Source organism: Carettochelys insculpta, chromosome 3 (genome assembly GCF_033958435.1).
Source record: "Carettochelys insculpta isolate YL-2023 chromosome 3, ASM3395843v1, whole genome shotgun sequence".
NCBI classification, from domain to species: domain Eukaryota; kingdom Metazoa; phylum Chordata; order Testudines; family Carettochelyidae; genus Carettochelys; species Carettochelys insculpta.
This window is the reverse complement of record NC_134139.1, coordinates 133,191,343-133,209,582: the sequence shown is the minus strand read 5'-3', so window position 1 is coordinate 133,209,582 and position 18,240 is coordinate 133,191,343. Positions and strand designations below refer to the sequence as shown.

General features: G+C 50.4%; 1 protein-coding gene across 1 annotated transcript; it reads left to right on the top strand.

Moving 5' to 3' along the window:
- Positions 1–5,741: 5,741 nt before the first annotated feature.
- Positions 5,742–13,654, top strand: PRDM13 (PR/SET domain 13). The gene is made up of 4 exons (XM_074988840.1): positions 5,742–5,882; positions 7,840–7,971; positions 8,100–8,220; positions 12,207–13,654. The coding sequence occupies exons 1-4, from the start codon at positions 5,742–5,744 to the stop codon at positions 13,652–13,654; spliced, it is 1,842 nt and encodes a 613-aa protein (XP_074844941.1).
- The last annotated feature ends 4,586 nt before the right edge of the window (positions 13,655–18,240 follow it).

The window sequence follows — 18,240 nt, the reverse complement described above, 5'->3', positions numbered from 1 at the left end:
CAGCCCTAGGAGTCTATGAGTCCATGAGAGGTGGGGTAAGAAAGGGAGGGGCATCTGCCATGCTCACCATAAACCATCCCAAAGAAACCATCCCACAGAAGAACTGAATGGGATGTCATTGCGAGATGTAGGGACGCTGCATACATTATTGCAGATACCCCAGGGCCTTTCTCCTTCCTTCCTCTCTTGGATCACCGCTCACTCCGCAGTGGGTTCTCTTGCCAGGAGGCAGCTTGAGTGTGGCCACCAGGGTGTGGCAGAAAATCACCGCCAGAGGAGGAAGAAGTAAACAGTCTGACTTGACATCTATCTGCATGGTCCCCAGTGGACACGGCATCTCCTACCACAGGAGCTGGCTGGCTGCTCTGCCCTCCCTCCTCACTTGTGGGGCCAATGGGAGAGCACCACGCCTAGGATCTCATCTCTCGCTTTTCAGCCTTCCAGTGGCTTTAGCGGCAAACGCAAGCTTTATCGACAGGGCCTGATCCAAAGCCACTGAAATCAGTGGAAGCCTCCCGGTCACCAAAACAGGCACCGGCTCAGGCCCGTGATTCGCCCTTCCCCGTTGCTAAGGCATTTCCCGTTGCACGTTCAAAAGACCTCCTCTTTGCAGTCCTTTTTCCTGCCACCATTTCAACCCCCGTGACCCGCTCCCTGGGTTTTTCACCTCGCTTGCTTGCTGCTGTAAAAAGCACCCGCTACGGGCGTTCAAGGGGCTGCTGCGTTGGATGCAGCGGATGTTTATATTAATGGTAGGAGTGAACAAACGAGCCTCTTCCGACGAGAGCGAGAGAGCAGGCGGGTGGTTTGGTTTGGTTTGGTTTGGTTTCTTGTTGTTTGCCCTGAACACCAAACAACGCCGGCGTCTCTCCATTAAACTGCGCCGATCGCCCCTCCATCAGAGCCCAATCATGTCATTGCAGGTTTCCTTCTCATCAGCTTTTCTCAGGGGCTGTCGGGACCATTGCCTGGGCTGGCAGTCCCACCGAGAGACATGAGCCCGGGCCTTTTCGGCGGCTCTTTTCTTCCCTCAGTTTCACTCCGAAATCTTTATAAATCTCCTTTCCAGGAGGAATGTCCGAGCGGGTGGAAGTCTGAGCACAATGAAACCTGAGAATTTCTGTCACTCTCTGCATATGCTGCTAAGTGCTTTAATCCCAATTAGGGGCGGCTGACACACGGTCCTATTCATCCCAATCAGCTCTTGAATACATTTGCCTAGAAATGAACCTCACAAATAGAGTCGCCGCTAAATGTGCCCAACAGCAAGGAAAATCGAATTGAGAGCGGGGCTCATTGGAAGGCGCTGGAGGGAGAAAAGGTATGAATTTATAAGGTACACCGAAACATTGCAATTCAGCAACAAGTTTACTGACTTTTCTTTGTACCATGTCAACCGAAAGAACCGAGAGATAAGCGGGAAGCCGGAGGGGCGGGGGAGAGAATCCGCTTAAAAGGCAGCTTGGGACGGACTTTGAATACCTGATGTGGCCGCTTGCTTCCAGCTGAAACTCGGGGTAAAACCGACGCTGGCGTTTGGCGCTGGCCCCTGGGAACCCGGAGCCCGACCGGGCAGCGCGTCAGCTGCTGGGGTTCCCAGCGAGCCTTGATTGCTCTCGCAAAGCTGCTGCGCCGGCCCACCCGCACCTCGTTTGCGCAGCGCAGCTGGTTCACAGCCTTTCGCTCTCGCCCCGCTGGGGAGGAACTACCGGGTAACCGCTCCGCTGCTGCGTTTAAAGCCGGGCGGGCGCTCTCCAGCGCCGGGGAAGCGGTGGCTGAAGCTCGCCGGCTCTGCTTTAGCCGGACAGAGGCCGTTCCAGGTGGAAAACAGCCCGCCCGGAGCAGGGAGCGCTGCTGTGCGTCCGGGGAGGGCGGCCCGGGACCGTGGCACCGCAGATGCGTTGTGAAACGCGGCGTCGGATCGTCCCCCCGTGCGGGGCTCGGCGCTCGCTTTCCCTCCCGTGAAGGGGCGAAGCTCAAAGGGTCCAAAGGGGGGCGGGGGGCTGGCTGCCTCCTTTTCACGGCGAGAATATCAACTCCTGAATGAAGGGGCAGGATTTTGTTAAAGCCTCCACTGTGTCTCCCTGCGCCATAATGAAGCCGGCCCTGTAGACAGGCATTCACGCTGCTTTGAATGTAATGTTGAACCTTCTCTGTGCCGGAGCAGCGTGATGGTTTGAATGGAGCTCCCTGGTGGGACATTGCTCTCCGCAACTGTGCCGCATAGGATGACTGTTGTTCCGTAACATTCATGCTTCATTATGGGGCAACCTGTTCGAGCACAAAGACCGCTCTGCCGGAGCGTTCCGCAGGGGCAGCGGCAGTTCAGCGGTGGGCATAAAGAAGGGCCGCCTGCTGAAATAGCTTTCACCCCATCTCTGGGCAAAAGTTATTTCCCTGTAACGGAGCTTCGCGCAGCCCGGCTGAAGTATCTGGAAAACCAGAGTGGAACGTTTTGATTGAGTCTAAACATTGTCTTTGAATAAAGCTGAAACCATGTAATTAATGTGTCTTTTTAATAAGGGACAATACGGTCGTTCAAGCTATTTAATTTCATTTAATTTTCCATCCCATTTGCTCCAAAGGCTGCTTTTACTTTTAACACCCGGCCTTTCAGACTGCATCTTGCTCCAGTGGGCACATTAGATCGGTTTCACCCTTCCTTTTTAGGGAAGGAAAAATAAAAGAAAATGTGGTTCCTTTCCTCTTTTGTGGACAATTTATTTCACTTGGGGAACTTCAACTTTGAGCCACAGGACAGAATAAAAATTGGAGAACTGGTGTGAATGCTTCCAGAGCAGGGCTTTTCTTTTCTGGGTGGATGGGAACCAGTCACAATTGGCTATATTAATAAATAACTTTCCTCACAGTCGGCCTTTACATGGTCCTATTGATAAAATTGTTCGCGTGTCGTTCACGCTTTGCGACTCATTAAGGAGGGGATGGAGCAGCGCCCGAAATGGAGCGGTAGGGTACCTTAGCTTCCTTCAAAGCCCTCTCTCTATCTCCGCAGCTCTTGCAATTTAAACTGGGTGTCATCCTAAAGTCGCCAGGCCAGAGGTTATAGGGACATGTTCATGGCTTAAATTTATTGCCCTCCACTTCTTGTTTATCCTTCCCCCCATTCAGGCCGCTGATCAAAGGGGTCATCTCCGTTTTTTTTTTTCGTCTCACCCCTGCTGCAGTCCAAGCCAACTCCTGTTCTCAGAACGGTCCCTACAATTTACACCATGGAGAGGCATGATCGATAGTCATTAATGTTTCCAGAGACTCGGTTAACACTGGTTTCTGCTTGCCCAGCGCACGGCGCGCAAATGTATCGAAGTATTGAATATGTATCCATGACCTTCATTGATTTAGTGCCGGGGAACAATCGGGCATTTTGCCGCAGACATTCTTCCAGGCTTTAATTTAGGCCTGGTTTCTTCATTAGCCATTGAAACAGGGCCAGATCCTGCTCTCATTCCAATCAGCCCCACAAATGCAGAGCGGCCTCACGCCAAGGCTGGTTCGTGCCTCGGTGGACATAGGCGTGTTCCAAAACCTACCAGGCAAGAGAGGGTTTAATTCCACGTCCCAGCCACGACACTGGAGTCTGCAGCAGTGTGGACACGGCGGTGTTTAAATCGAGGGACTATCGAACGTTCAGGAAAATGCCGACACATTTAAAGGTCTTCGACACGTGGGCACCTGCCGAACGTTCAGTAAACCACGGATGTGCGGTTGCTGGGGCCAGAAGCTGGGTCTCAGGAAACGAACTATCTGCATAATCAGCTGTCATCTTAAGTTTTGCAGTAATTGGAAGACACGGCCTGCCAGAGTTGGCCTCATGCAGCCGCCTCTTGCGGTATCCGTCTTCATACATATTGAGGTTAGCCTAACCCAGATCACTCGGACTGAACAATGACGAGGCTCATTTAAAATCACCGTACTGTCCGAAGAGCATTTCCGCTTACCCCGCTTCATGCCACCCTTTCAGAGAAAGATGCGCCATCTCATCAGTCGCGTTTATTATTATGGCCAGGGCTGCTGTAAACAAAAGATCAAAACCCTTTGATGACACGTTGAGATCGACCTGCTACAAATTTTGATGCTTGGATAATCTCCTGAATAGCATTTAATCAGCTTCCTATCACCTGTCGTGAGATGTGCCTAAAAGACTAAAATGCTAACTTTTTAATAGCTTGTTTGCGAACGGCTTAGTTTTTGGATGTTTGGTCAAACTACAGGAAATAAAGAGAGCAGTTGCTGTTGGAAATGATAGAGAAAATGTTCTTCTGCCATTGTTCGCAAAAGAAAGAAACATTCAGATGTAGCCTGTTTAGCTCAACCTCGCGTGTATTACGCAGAAAGCTTCATATTCAGAAATGGGGAAAGTCCAAAAGCGCAAATATTTACTCTTTTGTCTTTTGTGAATATCTGGATTAGTGGAGCAGGATAAATTCCGTTCCAAAATCTTATTCCTCCGGTCCTGCCGAACTACACAGTGCTTTTATGAGCTTTCTAGTAAACTGCAAGATAGTTGCAGACCAGTGTTTCATACCTGTGTAATTAAAATAAACTCACTTATTTTACAAAAAGTGCAGATCATTTGTAATTATGGCGTGTGTATGAAGCACATTGTCCTAGGTTAAGATTTTCTATCCTTATCTATATCTATATGGAGAGAGAGAGAGAGAGAGAGAGAGAGAGAGAGAGACCTTGAAAAATATTCGCAGTGCGAGCACTTTTGTTCCATACCCTGTAAAGGTATGAATGTTATCCTGTCTAGAATTCTGCGACGTCTGATATTGACTCCATCTCTTGAGTTTCTCTAAAAATACCAATTAAGTAATTCCCACGGTGTTCACACATGCAACACTTTTGTGTTTTAAAAGGGCAACAATGGTTCATATTTTGTGCCTTTCATCCCAGAAGACAGTAAGCGTTAAGGAGCAGAGCCGTTATAAATAGGTTACTGGCTTGAAACCAATTCACTGAAATGGTAATATGGTCGGTTTTTTTTTTAAAGTGTAGGTATTTTCTGGTGTTTTCCCATCAAGTACCTGCCCAATTTCTGTATGGCACACGCCAGGAATCAATAGAAGTTAACAAGCCCTCAAAACATTCCCCATCTCTTTGTTTAATCGCCTTTACAATAAAGCCAAGGGAAGAGAATTAAAAATCTTTGAAGTATATTAAACCTCAAAAGAATCAGCCAAGTAGACTTAAAATAGTCACTTATTTTCCAAAACTGGTTTGTCTAGGAACAATACAAGGAAGCAAAATTTATGGAGAAATTATACAGTGGATTTGTCACTTAAAATATCGTAACTGTCTGGGGGACAATACCCCATGCTGAGGATTAATGGTCCCTCCAGACCTTTGATTCACCAGCGCCTTTTCTTTGCCCTTGACAAATTGGATTTTTAGGAATGGGAAGGTCGCCTGGACCATTGTTTGCGAGCCATTCAAAGTCCCTGATTATGCAGGAGGGTTAGGGAACGGCTCCACGTGACCCTCTTGGCTGGAACTCGGCAGCTGCTGGAAGAGCGAAACTCTCTCACCAAACTCCGCGCCCTGGAGCATCCCCGTGCCACGGGGTACCCCTCCTGTTGCAATTGAAAAGCCGGCGTGCACACACCGCCGCGTCACTCTGCGGGCGGAGATACGCCTGTGCTCACCCTGCTCGCTGCCTGTCTCTGTCACTCCAGCCCCGAGAAGTGCTTTGGGTCCCTGACTGCTTCTCGCCAGGGGCAGCAATGCAAACGAGCAGGGCTCCGGCCATCAGCGTGACTGCGGAAAGTTGCGTCCCAGCCGGACTGCGTCTGGGTCCCGTACCGGGCATCTTCAAACTGGGCAAGTACCTGTCAGACCGCAGGGAGCCAGGACCTAAGAAAAAGGTATTTCCTATGGTCTCTCCTGCGCTGCTGGACCTCGTGTGATCGTTACCGCAGGGGGAGCTGCGCTCAGGAGAAGAGGCTGCCTTCTCCTCGGCTCATCCTGCCTAGGTTTAGCCCAAGCCAGAGCGCCCTGAAAAAAAGGGAAGCGTCTGATACGCGCCTCCCCAGATTCCTTGTGCCAGGCTGGGGAACTGAACGTGCCAGGCGTTACGGCAGGCTGGTCTCGTTAGCGGGAAGGTGATGGCCTGTCCCTGCCCTTGAGGTCTTCATTAAGCCGAGGAGAAGAGGGATGGGAGAGGGGCACTTTGCAGAGGCCGGGCTTGCAGGGAGCCTGTCGTGATGACCCCCGGACAAGAGAGGCTTGCTCCTCGTGTTAGGTGCGCGGGAGTGTCGCCAGCTGTCAGGTCTGCGGGGCTGGCTCCGCTCTCAGAGGCTGTGATGCCTTGTTGGCGATTTGCTCTCACCTTTGGTCTTTGTGAACCATAGCCACCGGCCTGGCAAGGGAAAGGGGGTTCTCCCGGGGTCTGCCTCGATGTCACTGACCTATTTATTTCTTTGGTGTTAAGACACCGGGGTCACAGGGACAAGGTCAGCCAAAGCCACGCTGGATACCACGGCGGTTGCTTTTGAGCCGTAGTTTTTTTTTAAATCGTCTTCCGTTTGACCTGTATCGCAATCTGGGCGCCAGTAGTAACTGGTACGTTTCCCAGTTGGATGCGGGCGGAGGAGAGATGAAAAGACCGGTTAGCAAAAGTGTTCCAGGCGCAGTCCAAGCCCCGGTTGCCGGTACAGAGCCCGGGCGCCGAGTTAAGGGCGGTCTTTCCCTTTCACAGCCACTGAGAACAAGCCCGTGGCTTAGGGCTCAAATCCACGCGTGTCACGACCGCCCTGGACCCGACACGCGTGCGATGGATGGGAGCGAACGAGGCTGGAACTCCCTGCGCCGGGTGCGCGGAACACGGGCCGGGCTCCCGGGAATCAGACCCGCCAAGTTTTATGATCTCCCCTTGCAACCAAACACGGTTGCCCGGAGGCGAACCAGTTACCCCAGCAAATTCTGCTCGAGAGTGGTCCCAGCTGGCCGGGGCTGTGCAGGGGCCAGCGAGTGCAGCGGCCAGAAAGCAACTCCCCTCTCTATTTCCTTCCCTCCCTCCCTGCGCAGGTTGGTCCCAACTTCCGCTCGGAGTTTTAATGCCCTTTAATGGTTTTTAAACGCTCTGCCAGCCCGCTCCAATTTATCTCTCATCTGGCTCCGTTGGTCGCTCTCTTTGTTCGAGTGACTTTTATTACATGGTCATTCACAGAGCCGGCCCTTCGTTTTCCCTTTGTATGGGCCAGCGGCTTATGAGGGACGAGGCCACAGGGACTCTGGAGCTCAGCCTAATTCTCTCTCCTCTCCCCCGCTTATTTCTGACAAGCCGCGTGGGTTACAGCCGCTCCGCTGCAAGCTGAGGGCACGAAACCGCAGTCGTTACGAAACTGGTGCCGGGGCGTTTCCAAACGCGCTTAACTTTAAAACTCACCGCAGCTGCAGCATTTGAAGGAGAAGCGCTCGCGCAAAGGCAGCCCAGCGCTGACACAGACTTGTGCTTACAGTAAAGCAGAGCCCCTGCTGTCAGAGCCAGGCCGCTCCGTCTTCACAGCGTACTCCGGGGACCGTCTCATCTAGCTGCAAGGCAGAGTAGTGGCGGAGTAAGATGCTGCTCCACACCATTGAGGATGACGGAGTCTAGCGCTTATAAATGAGGCGCTTCTTTCTCCTTTCGCTGCTATCCTCAAGACTTATCCGGCCTTCATCTACTGGCCGCTGAGCCAGCGATCCCCTGGAGGGGAAGGTGAGGGAAGGGGTTGCTAGTAAGAACACTTGCAGGCTTCGCTCACGTAAGGGCTTTGTGGTTGTGTTTTGTCTCGCTTGGCCCACGAGTGGAAATGACAGTGGCTGATGCCTGTGTTCTAGGTCCGGATGGTGAGAGGGGAATTAGTGGATGAAGCCGGGGGCTCGGCTCTGGAGTGGATAGGGTTAATCCGGGCTGCCAGAAACACACAAGAACAGACACTGGAAGCTATTGCAGACCTCCCAGGAGGACAGGTATCTCTCTGTCTGTGTCTCTCTCTCGAGCCTGCGCAGCCTTCAGGCTGAGTGTTCTCTGTCAGCATTGGGCTCGATCACCGGGCGCTGATGAAGGTGTTTTTTTTTTTCATTTCTCTTTCCAACAGATTTACTACCGAGCGCTTAGAGATGTCCAGCCGGGGGAGGAGCTGACCGTGTGGTATTCCAACTCCTTGGCTCAGTGGTTTGACATCCCAATCACTGCTACTCCGACACACGACGAGAAAGGTACAGCCCCTTGGACTTCATTATTCCCTTCAGTAGTTACTGCGTAGCCTTCAATACAACTCCCAGGTGCCCTTTCTCAGAGCGCTTCACGCCGATTTCCCAGTTGCCAAGGCTATTCTTTTCAGATCAACGTTATAATTAGCATCCACTTTGCGATATAAAGATGCCGCTAGAAACCCAACTAAAGTATCACTGCAGACAGAGCCTTTAAAAACAATACCCGCACAGTGACAGCGCTTGCTACTCAGCCACTGCTTCCGAGTCCTCTCTTCCTTCTGCTTACTTTTAAAGCTTTCTTTTTTTCTTTTCAAATAAGTGGAACCCACGAGTTAACCATCTATCTGGATTCAGATAACTAGATTCTTTTTAACACCGACACTATCTAAGTTTGGTCGGAAAAATGGGATCTGAATGTCGTTTACAAAACAACCAATCTCTATTTTAAAAATAGGGTTATTTATTTAATTATGCTTTTAAACATTATTTCCCCCCCCCCCCCTTTTCCCTTCGGACACAGCTTCAGATTCCACTTTCCGGTTAAAAATGGGACAATTTCCAGCCATTCTTCAGAGCCCTTTAAAAAAGGATCAGGGTCAATTTATGCAAATTAGGAGGTACTACATAAACAACGTGAAAGTCAAATTCAGTGCACATATGTGCACTAGGAAATTAGCAGTTGGCATGCATCAGTCTTGGACAAATTATTTTAAGCCGTAATTTGCTTCTAGGTGAAGTTGTAGTGTAAACATGAACGATAGTTTAAACGTATTACACTTACCCGGTAGTGTCAGCAAACGGGAACATGCATGTTTCGAAATGTGACATAAGAAACGTTTCAGTTCTCTGTCCAAATGGTTTCCTAAGAATTTGATAGCTAGCTTATTTTCCTGTGCTGCTTCCCACGTGCAGGCATTTTGTAGTACACATGGGGTTTCAATTGCTGTAGAATTGCATTTTAACAGCAGCTGCACTAACTATTGCACATAAATCTCTGCAAAACTGGAATAAATTTGCACTAGGGAAAACGTAGGCAACGAACTGAAGCTCATTTGGACAAGCGGCTGTTGGTGATGGTGTACTTACTTAGCCTGCTAGGAGCGTGAATAGATTCACTGCCGCTCTTTAGTTTTATTGCGCAGATCAGGTTGCCGAGAGAGCCTGCTGATAGAATAGATGTTCCGACCCAAAATGAGCAGCGGACAGGGATTTACATGATTCCTTCCGATCAGAAGCCCGATCCAGGAGAGGGTTGACCCTGCAGCAGTTGGATCATCCCTAGGAGCTTATTTATGCCTGGAGGGCACAGCACCCAGGAAGGAATTTAGGATCGGGCCTGGCTATGATTTAGGACATCGCTAGTTTATGTCGCCCTACTAAGGGAAAGCAATTCTATGGCTGGTACTGCGAGATGAGAAACAAACGTTGGGTTAAATTCTTATTCACACCCATGGCGTAAGGCGCAGAATCTGGCCCGTGGTGGTAGCATCAGCGAGCGGGAGAAGACTCCGCTCCATTGACCTGCGTTGATAGCGAAAAGCGACCAAGTACCCTGCTGTAACAAACTCACACCGAATATTGCCGTAGTTAAGCCACCTCATTAATTTCAACGGCAGCACAGCACCGCTCTTTCAGAAAGGAAGGACAACAGGAGCTGGTCCATTGTGAAAGTACATAGGTTTAGTTCCTGCCCCCTTTGTAATCACTTGTAAATATAAGAGGGATGATGCAATCACTCTTATTCGGAAGAGCAGCTGTCTCCCAGCTTCCAGTGTGAAGTCTGAGACTGAACCGTACAGTCTGAGGGTACACGGCACAAAACAAAGTGTGCCTGTAATTATTACTGTTTTTGCAGGGGAGCTAAAATAACCTTTACAGGGGGGGAGTTAAGAGCCATTCAACCGAAAAGTAAACCCTGGATCTGATGGGAATCACTGCAAGCCAGGGCAGTTCTTCTTGCACCCCTACTTCCAGCAGCTATGCACTTGGTGATGGCCTTTAAAAAAATGCCGCTCAAATATTGTAACTAGATTAAATTACTTTTCAGTTGAGGTAACGTTATAAACAAGGCTCTCTGGAACAGCGGAAAGAGTGGGGGGAGGGAAATAACCTGTTTATATTCAGGATACGTTTGCATTTGGAGCAAATCTGAGGAGGTGTCGCAACTACTTTGTAAAGAACATAAAAACCCCACGCAGCTTCTTTGAAAGGGATCAAAAAGCAGAAGCTTCTAAATCAAACGCATTAGGCTTGTAAGACCAGTGGGGGTTTCGAACGGCAGGCCTTTTCCTCTCTTAAAGCTAGTTTACCTGTCTCTCAATGCTCAGTAACAGGATTACTGAAATGGTTCAGACACACTGCAATTGAGCAATTAAGGCCTGGACAGAATCAGACACACGCCGCCTTCCTCCGCTCCCCCTCCCGCAACTCCGCCCAGCAGTGCGAAAAAACACACCACGCCCGATTTAAGATTCCAGCATAGACCCATGAAAAGACCATTCACTCCCCGCAAACCAGCCAGAGTTATGCATGACAGACACGACGTAACACTGAACAGGAGAGAAAACACCCAACCCGCGTTTTGTTCTGAGCTTTCCTTATTCGCTGCGCATGAAAGTGTTCCGAAGAGGAATGGGGTGGAAAGACTTTTATTTCATCCTGAGTGATGCTGAATGCGCCAGCAGCCACAGGCTCGTTCCCGAGTTAGAATGTCAAATTAAAAGCCTGTTTAGTGTGCTAAACCCAAGTGAATTTATTCACTAACAAGCCAACCACTCTACACGCTGCTTTTGCCCTCACTTCTGGGCTAGGCTGCAAGTTAATGTGTCATTGTAACACACGTCGGAACTGTTTCGAAGACTTTTAAAAAAGCCGAAGCAGGAGCCTCTGATGTTTATTTACTCTGCTTTCTGCTTGATTTTGCACCTCTTAATGTTTGCAAAGACGCTTCGCCCATATTTTAATAGGCTTCCAGCAATCTTGGAAAGCGATACTGTTTTACTTGCTCAGTTCCACAACTTTGCCTTTGGAGCGTGTTCTCTAAAGTCAGGGCTGGCCGGTAAGGTACAGCCTCCATGGCTGCTATTGTGAGCTTTCACTTGTTTGAAATGTCTAATTTGTACGTGTTGGAGGGACCATTCCATATTAAAAAAAGGCAGAAGAAAAACTCCTGCAGAGGATATATTTCCATGCCCGGGCTGATAAAACAGGCCATGACTTATTCTAGTCCTCAGAAGGGAGGTCACTATAAAGCAAAAAGAGAAAGAAAAGTCTAAGGTTAAAGAAACATGAAGTCATAATACAAACACGGCCATTTCGGTTTGTTCCGCTTGAGGGAAGCCAAAATGTTGAGGGATGGGGCACAAAGGGCATTGTCCCCTGAAAAGGAATGATTACATATGGCCTATACACATAGGTTGTCTCGCCGGCTAACGAGGAGCTCACGATCATTAGATTGGCCTTTGTTCACTTGAGTCAGCTCATCGGCATACGCTACCTAGTCTGAGAACGTCAACAGATGGGACCGCGACGGACGATTTAAGGCACCAGCTGCTCCCCTTTCCCCAAGCCCGGGTTAGCTCGGGCCAAAAGTTTCGCCCACCACCGCCCAGCGAGTCCTACCAGGCCAGGCCAGCTCAGCTCCTAAGCCGAGGGGCTTTAGTGGGACCCACCCGCAAACACACACCAGGCAGCCGTGGCCCTCCAGTCCTTCCAGGGGGCGCCAGAGGGGGCTGAGGCGAGCGGAGCCAAACCACTGCAGTCAGCCAGAGCCCCCATTGGCGCCAATGGCTGATGGATCAGGCCTTTGCTGGGCCGGTGGGGAGGCGGGGGAGCAAAAGCAGTGGCCAGGCCCACGCCGCTGCCCCGATGCTTTGAAGGCGGTGCGTGGACAGGCTGATGCAGGGGGCACGGGCGCATTGAGGCGGAAGGCAGCGGGGCCAGTCTCCAGCTGCCGGGTGTCTAACGGCGGGATCCGCTTGTTTCCCCAGGGGAGGAGCGCTACATCTGCTGGTACTGCTGGCGGACCTTCAGATACCCCAACAGCCTCAAAGCCCACGTCCACTTCCACTGCGGCCTCAACAACGGCCGCGGCTTCCTGCCCCACCACGAGCACTGCCGCTCCTCGGACCTCTTCGGCCTGTCTCCGAAGGCGGCGGGCGAGCTGCCCGGCGCGGCTCCGCTGAGGCCCCCCGGCCTGCTGCAGCCCCCCGGCGGCGCCCGGGAAGGCATCAAGCGGGAATCCGCCACCTCCCCGCCCCTGGGCAAGCTGGGCCCGGGCCGCAGGCCGGCGGGGAAGGATGAGCAGGAGCGCGCCCTGGACATGAGCCTGGGCTCGGCCAGGAGCCACGGGCCCTTCCTCGGCCTGGTGGGCAGCTCGGCGGGGAGCAACGGGCTCAGCTTCTACCCGGGGGGCCGATCGGCCTTCCGGCCGGCCGGCCTGGCCAAGGCGGAAGAGGGCAAAGGCGGCGGGCTGGCTTTCGGCAAGGCGCCGGCGGGCGGCAAGGGCGGGCCGCAGCCCAAGGGCCAGGTGCCCCCGGGCGCGCTGCCCTGCGCCGGCGGCCTGCGGGCCTTCCCCGTGCTCTCGCACTTCGAGGAGACCTCGGCCTTCAAGCACGTGGAGCGGGCGCTGCCGGCCGGCCGCTACGCGCCGCTGCCCGCCGGGCTGCAGGTGGAGCGCTTCTCGCTGCCGCCCGCCGAGGGGCTGAAGGCGGCCTACCCCGCGGAGTGCGGCCTGCCGCTGCTGCCGGTCACGCTGTACGGCGGCGAGCTGCTCTACAGCGCCCCCTGCTACCCGCTCAAGCTGCACTTCGGCAACCTGCTCAAGTACCCGGACTCCGTGGCCTACTTCAACGGGCCGTCGGCCGCGCTGCACCCGGCCGAGCTGGGCTCCCTGGCCGGCCTGGACCGCGAGTTGGCGGCGCACACGCAGCAGCTCTCCGAGCTGGCGGCCGAGAAGAGCCGCGGCCGCCTGGAGAGCCTGCAGCCCGGCGGCGGCGGCGGCGGCCAGCCCGGGGCCGGGGCCAAGGCCAAGCCGGGCCACCTGTGCCTGTACTGCGGCAAGCTCTACTCGCGCAAGTACGGCCTGAAGATCCACATGCGGACGCACACGGGCTACAAGCCGCTCAAGTGCAAGGTCTGCCTGCGACCCTTCGGCGACCCCAGCAACCTCAACAAGCACATCCGCCTGCACGCGGAGGGCAACACCCCCTACCGCTGTGAGTACTGCGGCAAGGTGCTGGTGCGGCGCCGGGACCTGGAGCGCCACGTCAAGTCCCGGCACCCGGGCCAGAGCCTCCCCAAGGCGGCGGAGGACAAACGCGAGCCCGGCTTCCCGCCCCAGGAGCCGGAGCCAAAGACTGACAACGAGAGCGACGTGGACGTTTGCTTCACGGACGACCCGAGCGACCAGGAGCGGGGCAGGAGCGCCGACCAATGAGCTCACGGGCCCAGCACCGCCCCGCTCCGGCGTCCAGGGGCTTCCAAGCGCTGCAGCGGGCTCTGCCCTCCCGGGGAAATCACAGGGGTCGGGGGGGGGGGGGGGTCGGGGACACGCTCCTGCGAGGGGGGTGGGAGGGGAAGATGCTTGTTTTTAGCCAGCCACTCACACTCCCTTCGGTGCCCTTGTAAGGCGCCACCCCCCGGACCTGCCAAAGCCCCAGCCCTCGGGGTGAGCGTCAGTCAGCACCAGTTCCCACGCACCAAGCACCACTCCCCACGGCAGGGGTTTCAGAAATGGCTCCTTTGGACCTGCTAAGGGCGAAATAGGTTAGTTCTTAGCGGAGCGCTCACATTGCAAGAGCATTTGGAAGTTGGGCGTTCACACCACAGAGCTCAGTTTTGAAATAGGAGCACTGATGGGGTGCCTGCCTAAGAGCCGATCAAATCATAATTACCTCTGCTTAATACTCAGGAGCTATGTCTACCCTGGAGAAATATGTGGACAAAGCTGGTGTTTTGTCACCAAAACTCATAGTGTCTGTGTTACAAATGCCTTCTGTTGACAGTAAATCAGCAGAACACTGCACTTCTGTTGGCACTGTTCTGCCGTCCCCCCGGGAGGCAGAATGCCTTTCTCAATGGAATCTGTCGACAGAAAGCCAGTGTGGATGCTCTGGGGGGGGGTCTTCTGTCAACAGATGGCTTCTGGGACACCAGGTAGCCCTGTCTGCTGTGCTTCCAGTTAGCCATTCTGTCAAACGAGCAGCCAGGCAGTACAGCTGATCACCGTTGAAAGTGTGGATTAACAGAGCAATCTGCTTTCGTGTGTGGGCACAATCTGTGGACAGAAGTTTTGTTGGAAGATCTCTTCCGACAGTAAGTTCTGTCAACCAATCGCTCCAGTGTAGGCATAGCCACTGAGTCAATTTCAAAATTGAGACTGGGATCTGCAACAGTTGTTCATTCTGGTGGAGTTTACTATTTGGAGCTAAGGCTACGTCTACACTGCACACTTGTTTTGAAATCCTTTATGCAATCTGCACTATGCAAATTGCGTAAATTATTTTGAAATACCTTATTCTGAATGACAGTATGAAATTTTGGAATAAGGGGCTATTCCAAATGTTCCGTTACTCCTCGTATGAATTGGAGTAGTGCTGTGAAAAGCCACAGCACTGCTATTTCAGGATACCTTTGTCCCCTGAAATAGCAGCTGCAGTACAAACATAAGCTAAATTCCTTGTTATTTCAGAATAGCAAGCTTTGCAATGTGGACACAAGGTTGTTTTTTTTTGTTTAAAATGGGTTTTTCCACAGAAAACCCGCAAGTTTAGACAAGCCCCAGGTGCCAGTGGTTAAGCCGCCATCTATTTTGTTTTGTTCCTTTGTGTGGAGGAAATTGTGCCTTTTGGAAACAATTCTTTTCTATGTATTTTTTCTGCCACTTGTTCTAAGTATGGACAGTAGTCACAATTCTGCAGACGTATCTGGCCTCTGTACACATTGTTTACACTTCAGCTGTGCTTACTCTTGTCTAAAAAGAACAAACAAACAAAAAAGCATTGCAGTACCTATTAGGGTCATATAGGAAGAGAACAGGTACACAATTTGATCCAGTTGCAATTATTTATATCAGAAAAATATTTGAATAGCAAATGTAAAATAAATATTGAAAGCATGAATCTAAAAGCACGCATGATATCATTTTAAAGAAAATACACTCTTTGTTTGGTAGACTACAAATGTGGTGTATGTTTGTTTTATAATGAATGATGTACAGTGGACACAGTATCTTGGTTCTGGTTTGTCATGCGATTTTTTTAAAAAAATAAAGTTGCTGACAAACTACTCTGTTTTTAGTAGTTCTCTTATATGCCTTTGATAAGTTTTGCTTCTTGAAAATACCATTTTTAACTATCTAATAGTAATCAAAGGACTGATTCAAAGTTCATTGAAGTCACAAGGAGCCTGTCAGTTATCTTCAAAAGGGCTTTAGATCAAGTCCTAAATGAATTCGACTCGGAATGTTTTGCCACTAGAGAGTATTTTGAAACCTAAAGAGTGTATTTTAATGTTTAAACCATGACAGAAGATCAGCTGGATTTTTCTTGATGGCCAAGATTTCTTTAAAACACTTTCTGAACAAGGCCAAATGCAGAGATTCCCACCCTCTCAATTTAAATTGCTTTCAGATGTTAGGGAAAAAAATATCCCATATCTTCAAGCAGTCACATTTATGATCATTGTTGATTTCTGTTTCACATAGGCTATAATAGAAATGATATTTTTCTACTCTTTTGTGCCAAGAAACAAAATACATTGGATTTAGAGGCTATGGGTATACTACAGCACTTTGTTGGCAGATGTCACCGTCAGAACAGATTTCCCAACAAAACTGTCGACAGAGCGGGGTCATGCACAAAAGCCAATCAGGAGTGTGCTCAGCTCTGTTGGACTCACTGTCTGCTCTCTTGACAAAATAAGCACCTGGAAACACAGCAGACAGGGCTGCCCATTGTTGTGGATGCTCTGTTGAGAGAAGCGCCCCTCAGAAGCTCCCCCACACAGCTTATTTTGTCCACAGAATCTGTCAACAGCAGCATTATGCTTCATAGCTGAGAGGCAGAATGCTACCGGTAAAAGTGTTCAGTTTTGTCAACAAGCTGTCAACAAAATGCATTTTGTGTATGGACGTTGTGCTAGTTTTGTTGATGAAACCAGGGTTTGGTCCACAAAACTCATTAGTGTAACCATAGCCAAAAAAATCTCTGCAAAACAATGGTGAACATTCCTACCTGCCCAAGAAACGCACTCATGTAGGGCCACAGTGCTCTGTTCCCCTTCTCTTCCCATGGGTGCAGTCAGTCACATAAGCAATTCTATTGAAATCAGCCAGACACCTTGTCAGAGTAACTGCTCACCGGTTCAGTTTAAGGTGTTAACTATATGGCCTGTAATGAGAAACATCACCTAATCCCACTCATATTTCTCCCTTTTTTCTTCCACCAACCTTGGGAGAATAGAGAAATAGGACGCAGTCTTCTATTCTTTTTGCATCTCCACCTCTCCATTGATTTTCATATGTTCTTTCTTTTTCAGTCTCATGGAAAAGAAGGAGGGGGCTTTAGAGTATATTTGGGGCCCTTACACAGGCAAATTATCTTTAGATTCTCATGTAGTCCTATCAATCTCAATAGGCAGGGGCGAGTATTGCTTAGCAGGTTGCAGAATCAAGCCCTATTTCAGTACAAGGGGCAATATGGTGTAATTTGATATTCCAGAGTAATTGCACAAAGCATTGCCTTGAGACTATCATCGGTGTATGCTGTGTATATCTAACCCGAATATCGATCAGGGCTAGGAAATTTTGCAGAACAGCACCTGCTGTCTGATCAGTGAAGCCCTGGCCTCCCTTTCCATCCGGCTCCCATTAAAGTAAAGGATGTTGTCCTGATGGTGATGGGACTTCTGCCACTCACCTCAGTGGGAGCAGGCTATAAATCGGGCACTATTGAAGCAGGTGCTTATATCCTTTTCAAGAGCAGGAAATCTCTCATTGCAATCCCACAGGCGAGCGACAGGATCATGGCAACTACTTCACTGCCCTTTCCGGGAGGCCATAACTCCCACAACAGAGCAGGTATGATAGCCATGCACGAGGTACTTGCGCTGCCCAAGGCATTCGAAAGGACATTGTGCCACCCGGCTCTCCTCAGCCCGCACTGAAAGGAATGATTCTTAAAATCTCCCAGCAGCCTGGTATGTGGGGACTTGCCATCCTTATAGGGAGTGCACCTCCTCTGGAGTGAAGAAGGGCGTAATAAGGGAACTCTAATCTGTGGAGTATTTAAAGCACTTCTATCAGTAAAGTCTGCACATAAAGGCAAACAAAACCAACTAACTAAAAGCAAAATACCAGATTGTAATGTGTTGCTTACAATTCCTTTAAGTCTCTGTGGGAGAGTCACCACTGTAGATTAAGGAGCTGTACAATAGTAGATTTTAAATCAGAGAGCAATCTTTCAATTAAGAGGACAACACCCAAACAACCAAAAAGGGACCCCCTTAGTTCTCTAAAGATCAAGATGTCTTTTTTTCTCTTCCATACTCATAAAATAGCTAAGTCAAATGATGGAAAACTCAGGTGAAATAGAGGCATAGCTGTGTTAGTCTGTATTCGCCAAAACAATGGGAAGTCCTGTGGCACCCTATAGACACACCAATTTTTTGGGGCATAAGCGTTCATGGGCAAAAATGCAGCACTTGATGAAGTGGGTCTTTGCCCATCAACGTTTGTGCTCCAAAAAATCTGTCAGTTTATAAAATGCCACAGGGCTTCTTATTGTTTTTTGGGTGAAATAGAATAACTGCCATGCAGGGACCCTCACATCACATGGTGTTTGTTCGGGTATTCTGGGGTTGCACTATTCGCTGAAAAAGGAGGTATCTAGTTGGAATGGACCTTTAGATTGCAGGTAAATAACCCTTAACCAAAAGTAGATCACCTTACAGCATATTTTTAACTTCTGGGACAGAATCAGCAAGACCAGCAAAGTCACAAGGGTCTTTCGCTAACTGGTCTGT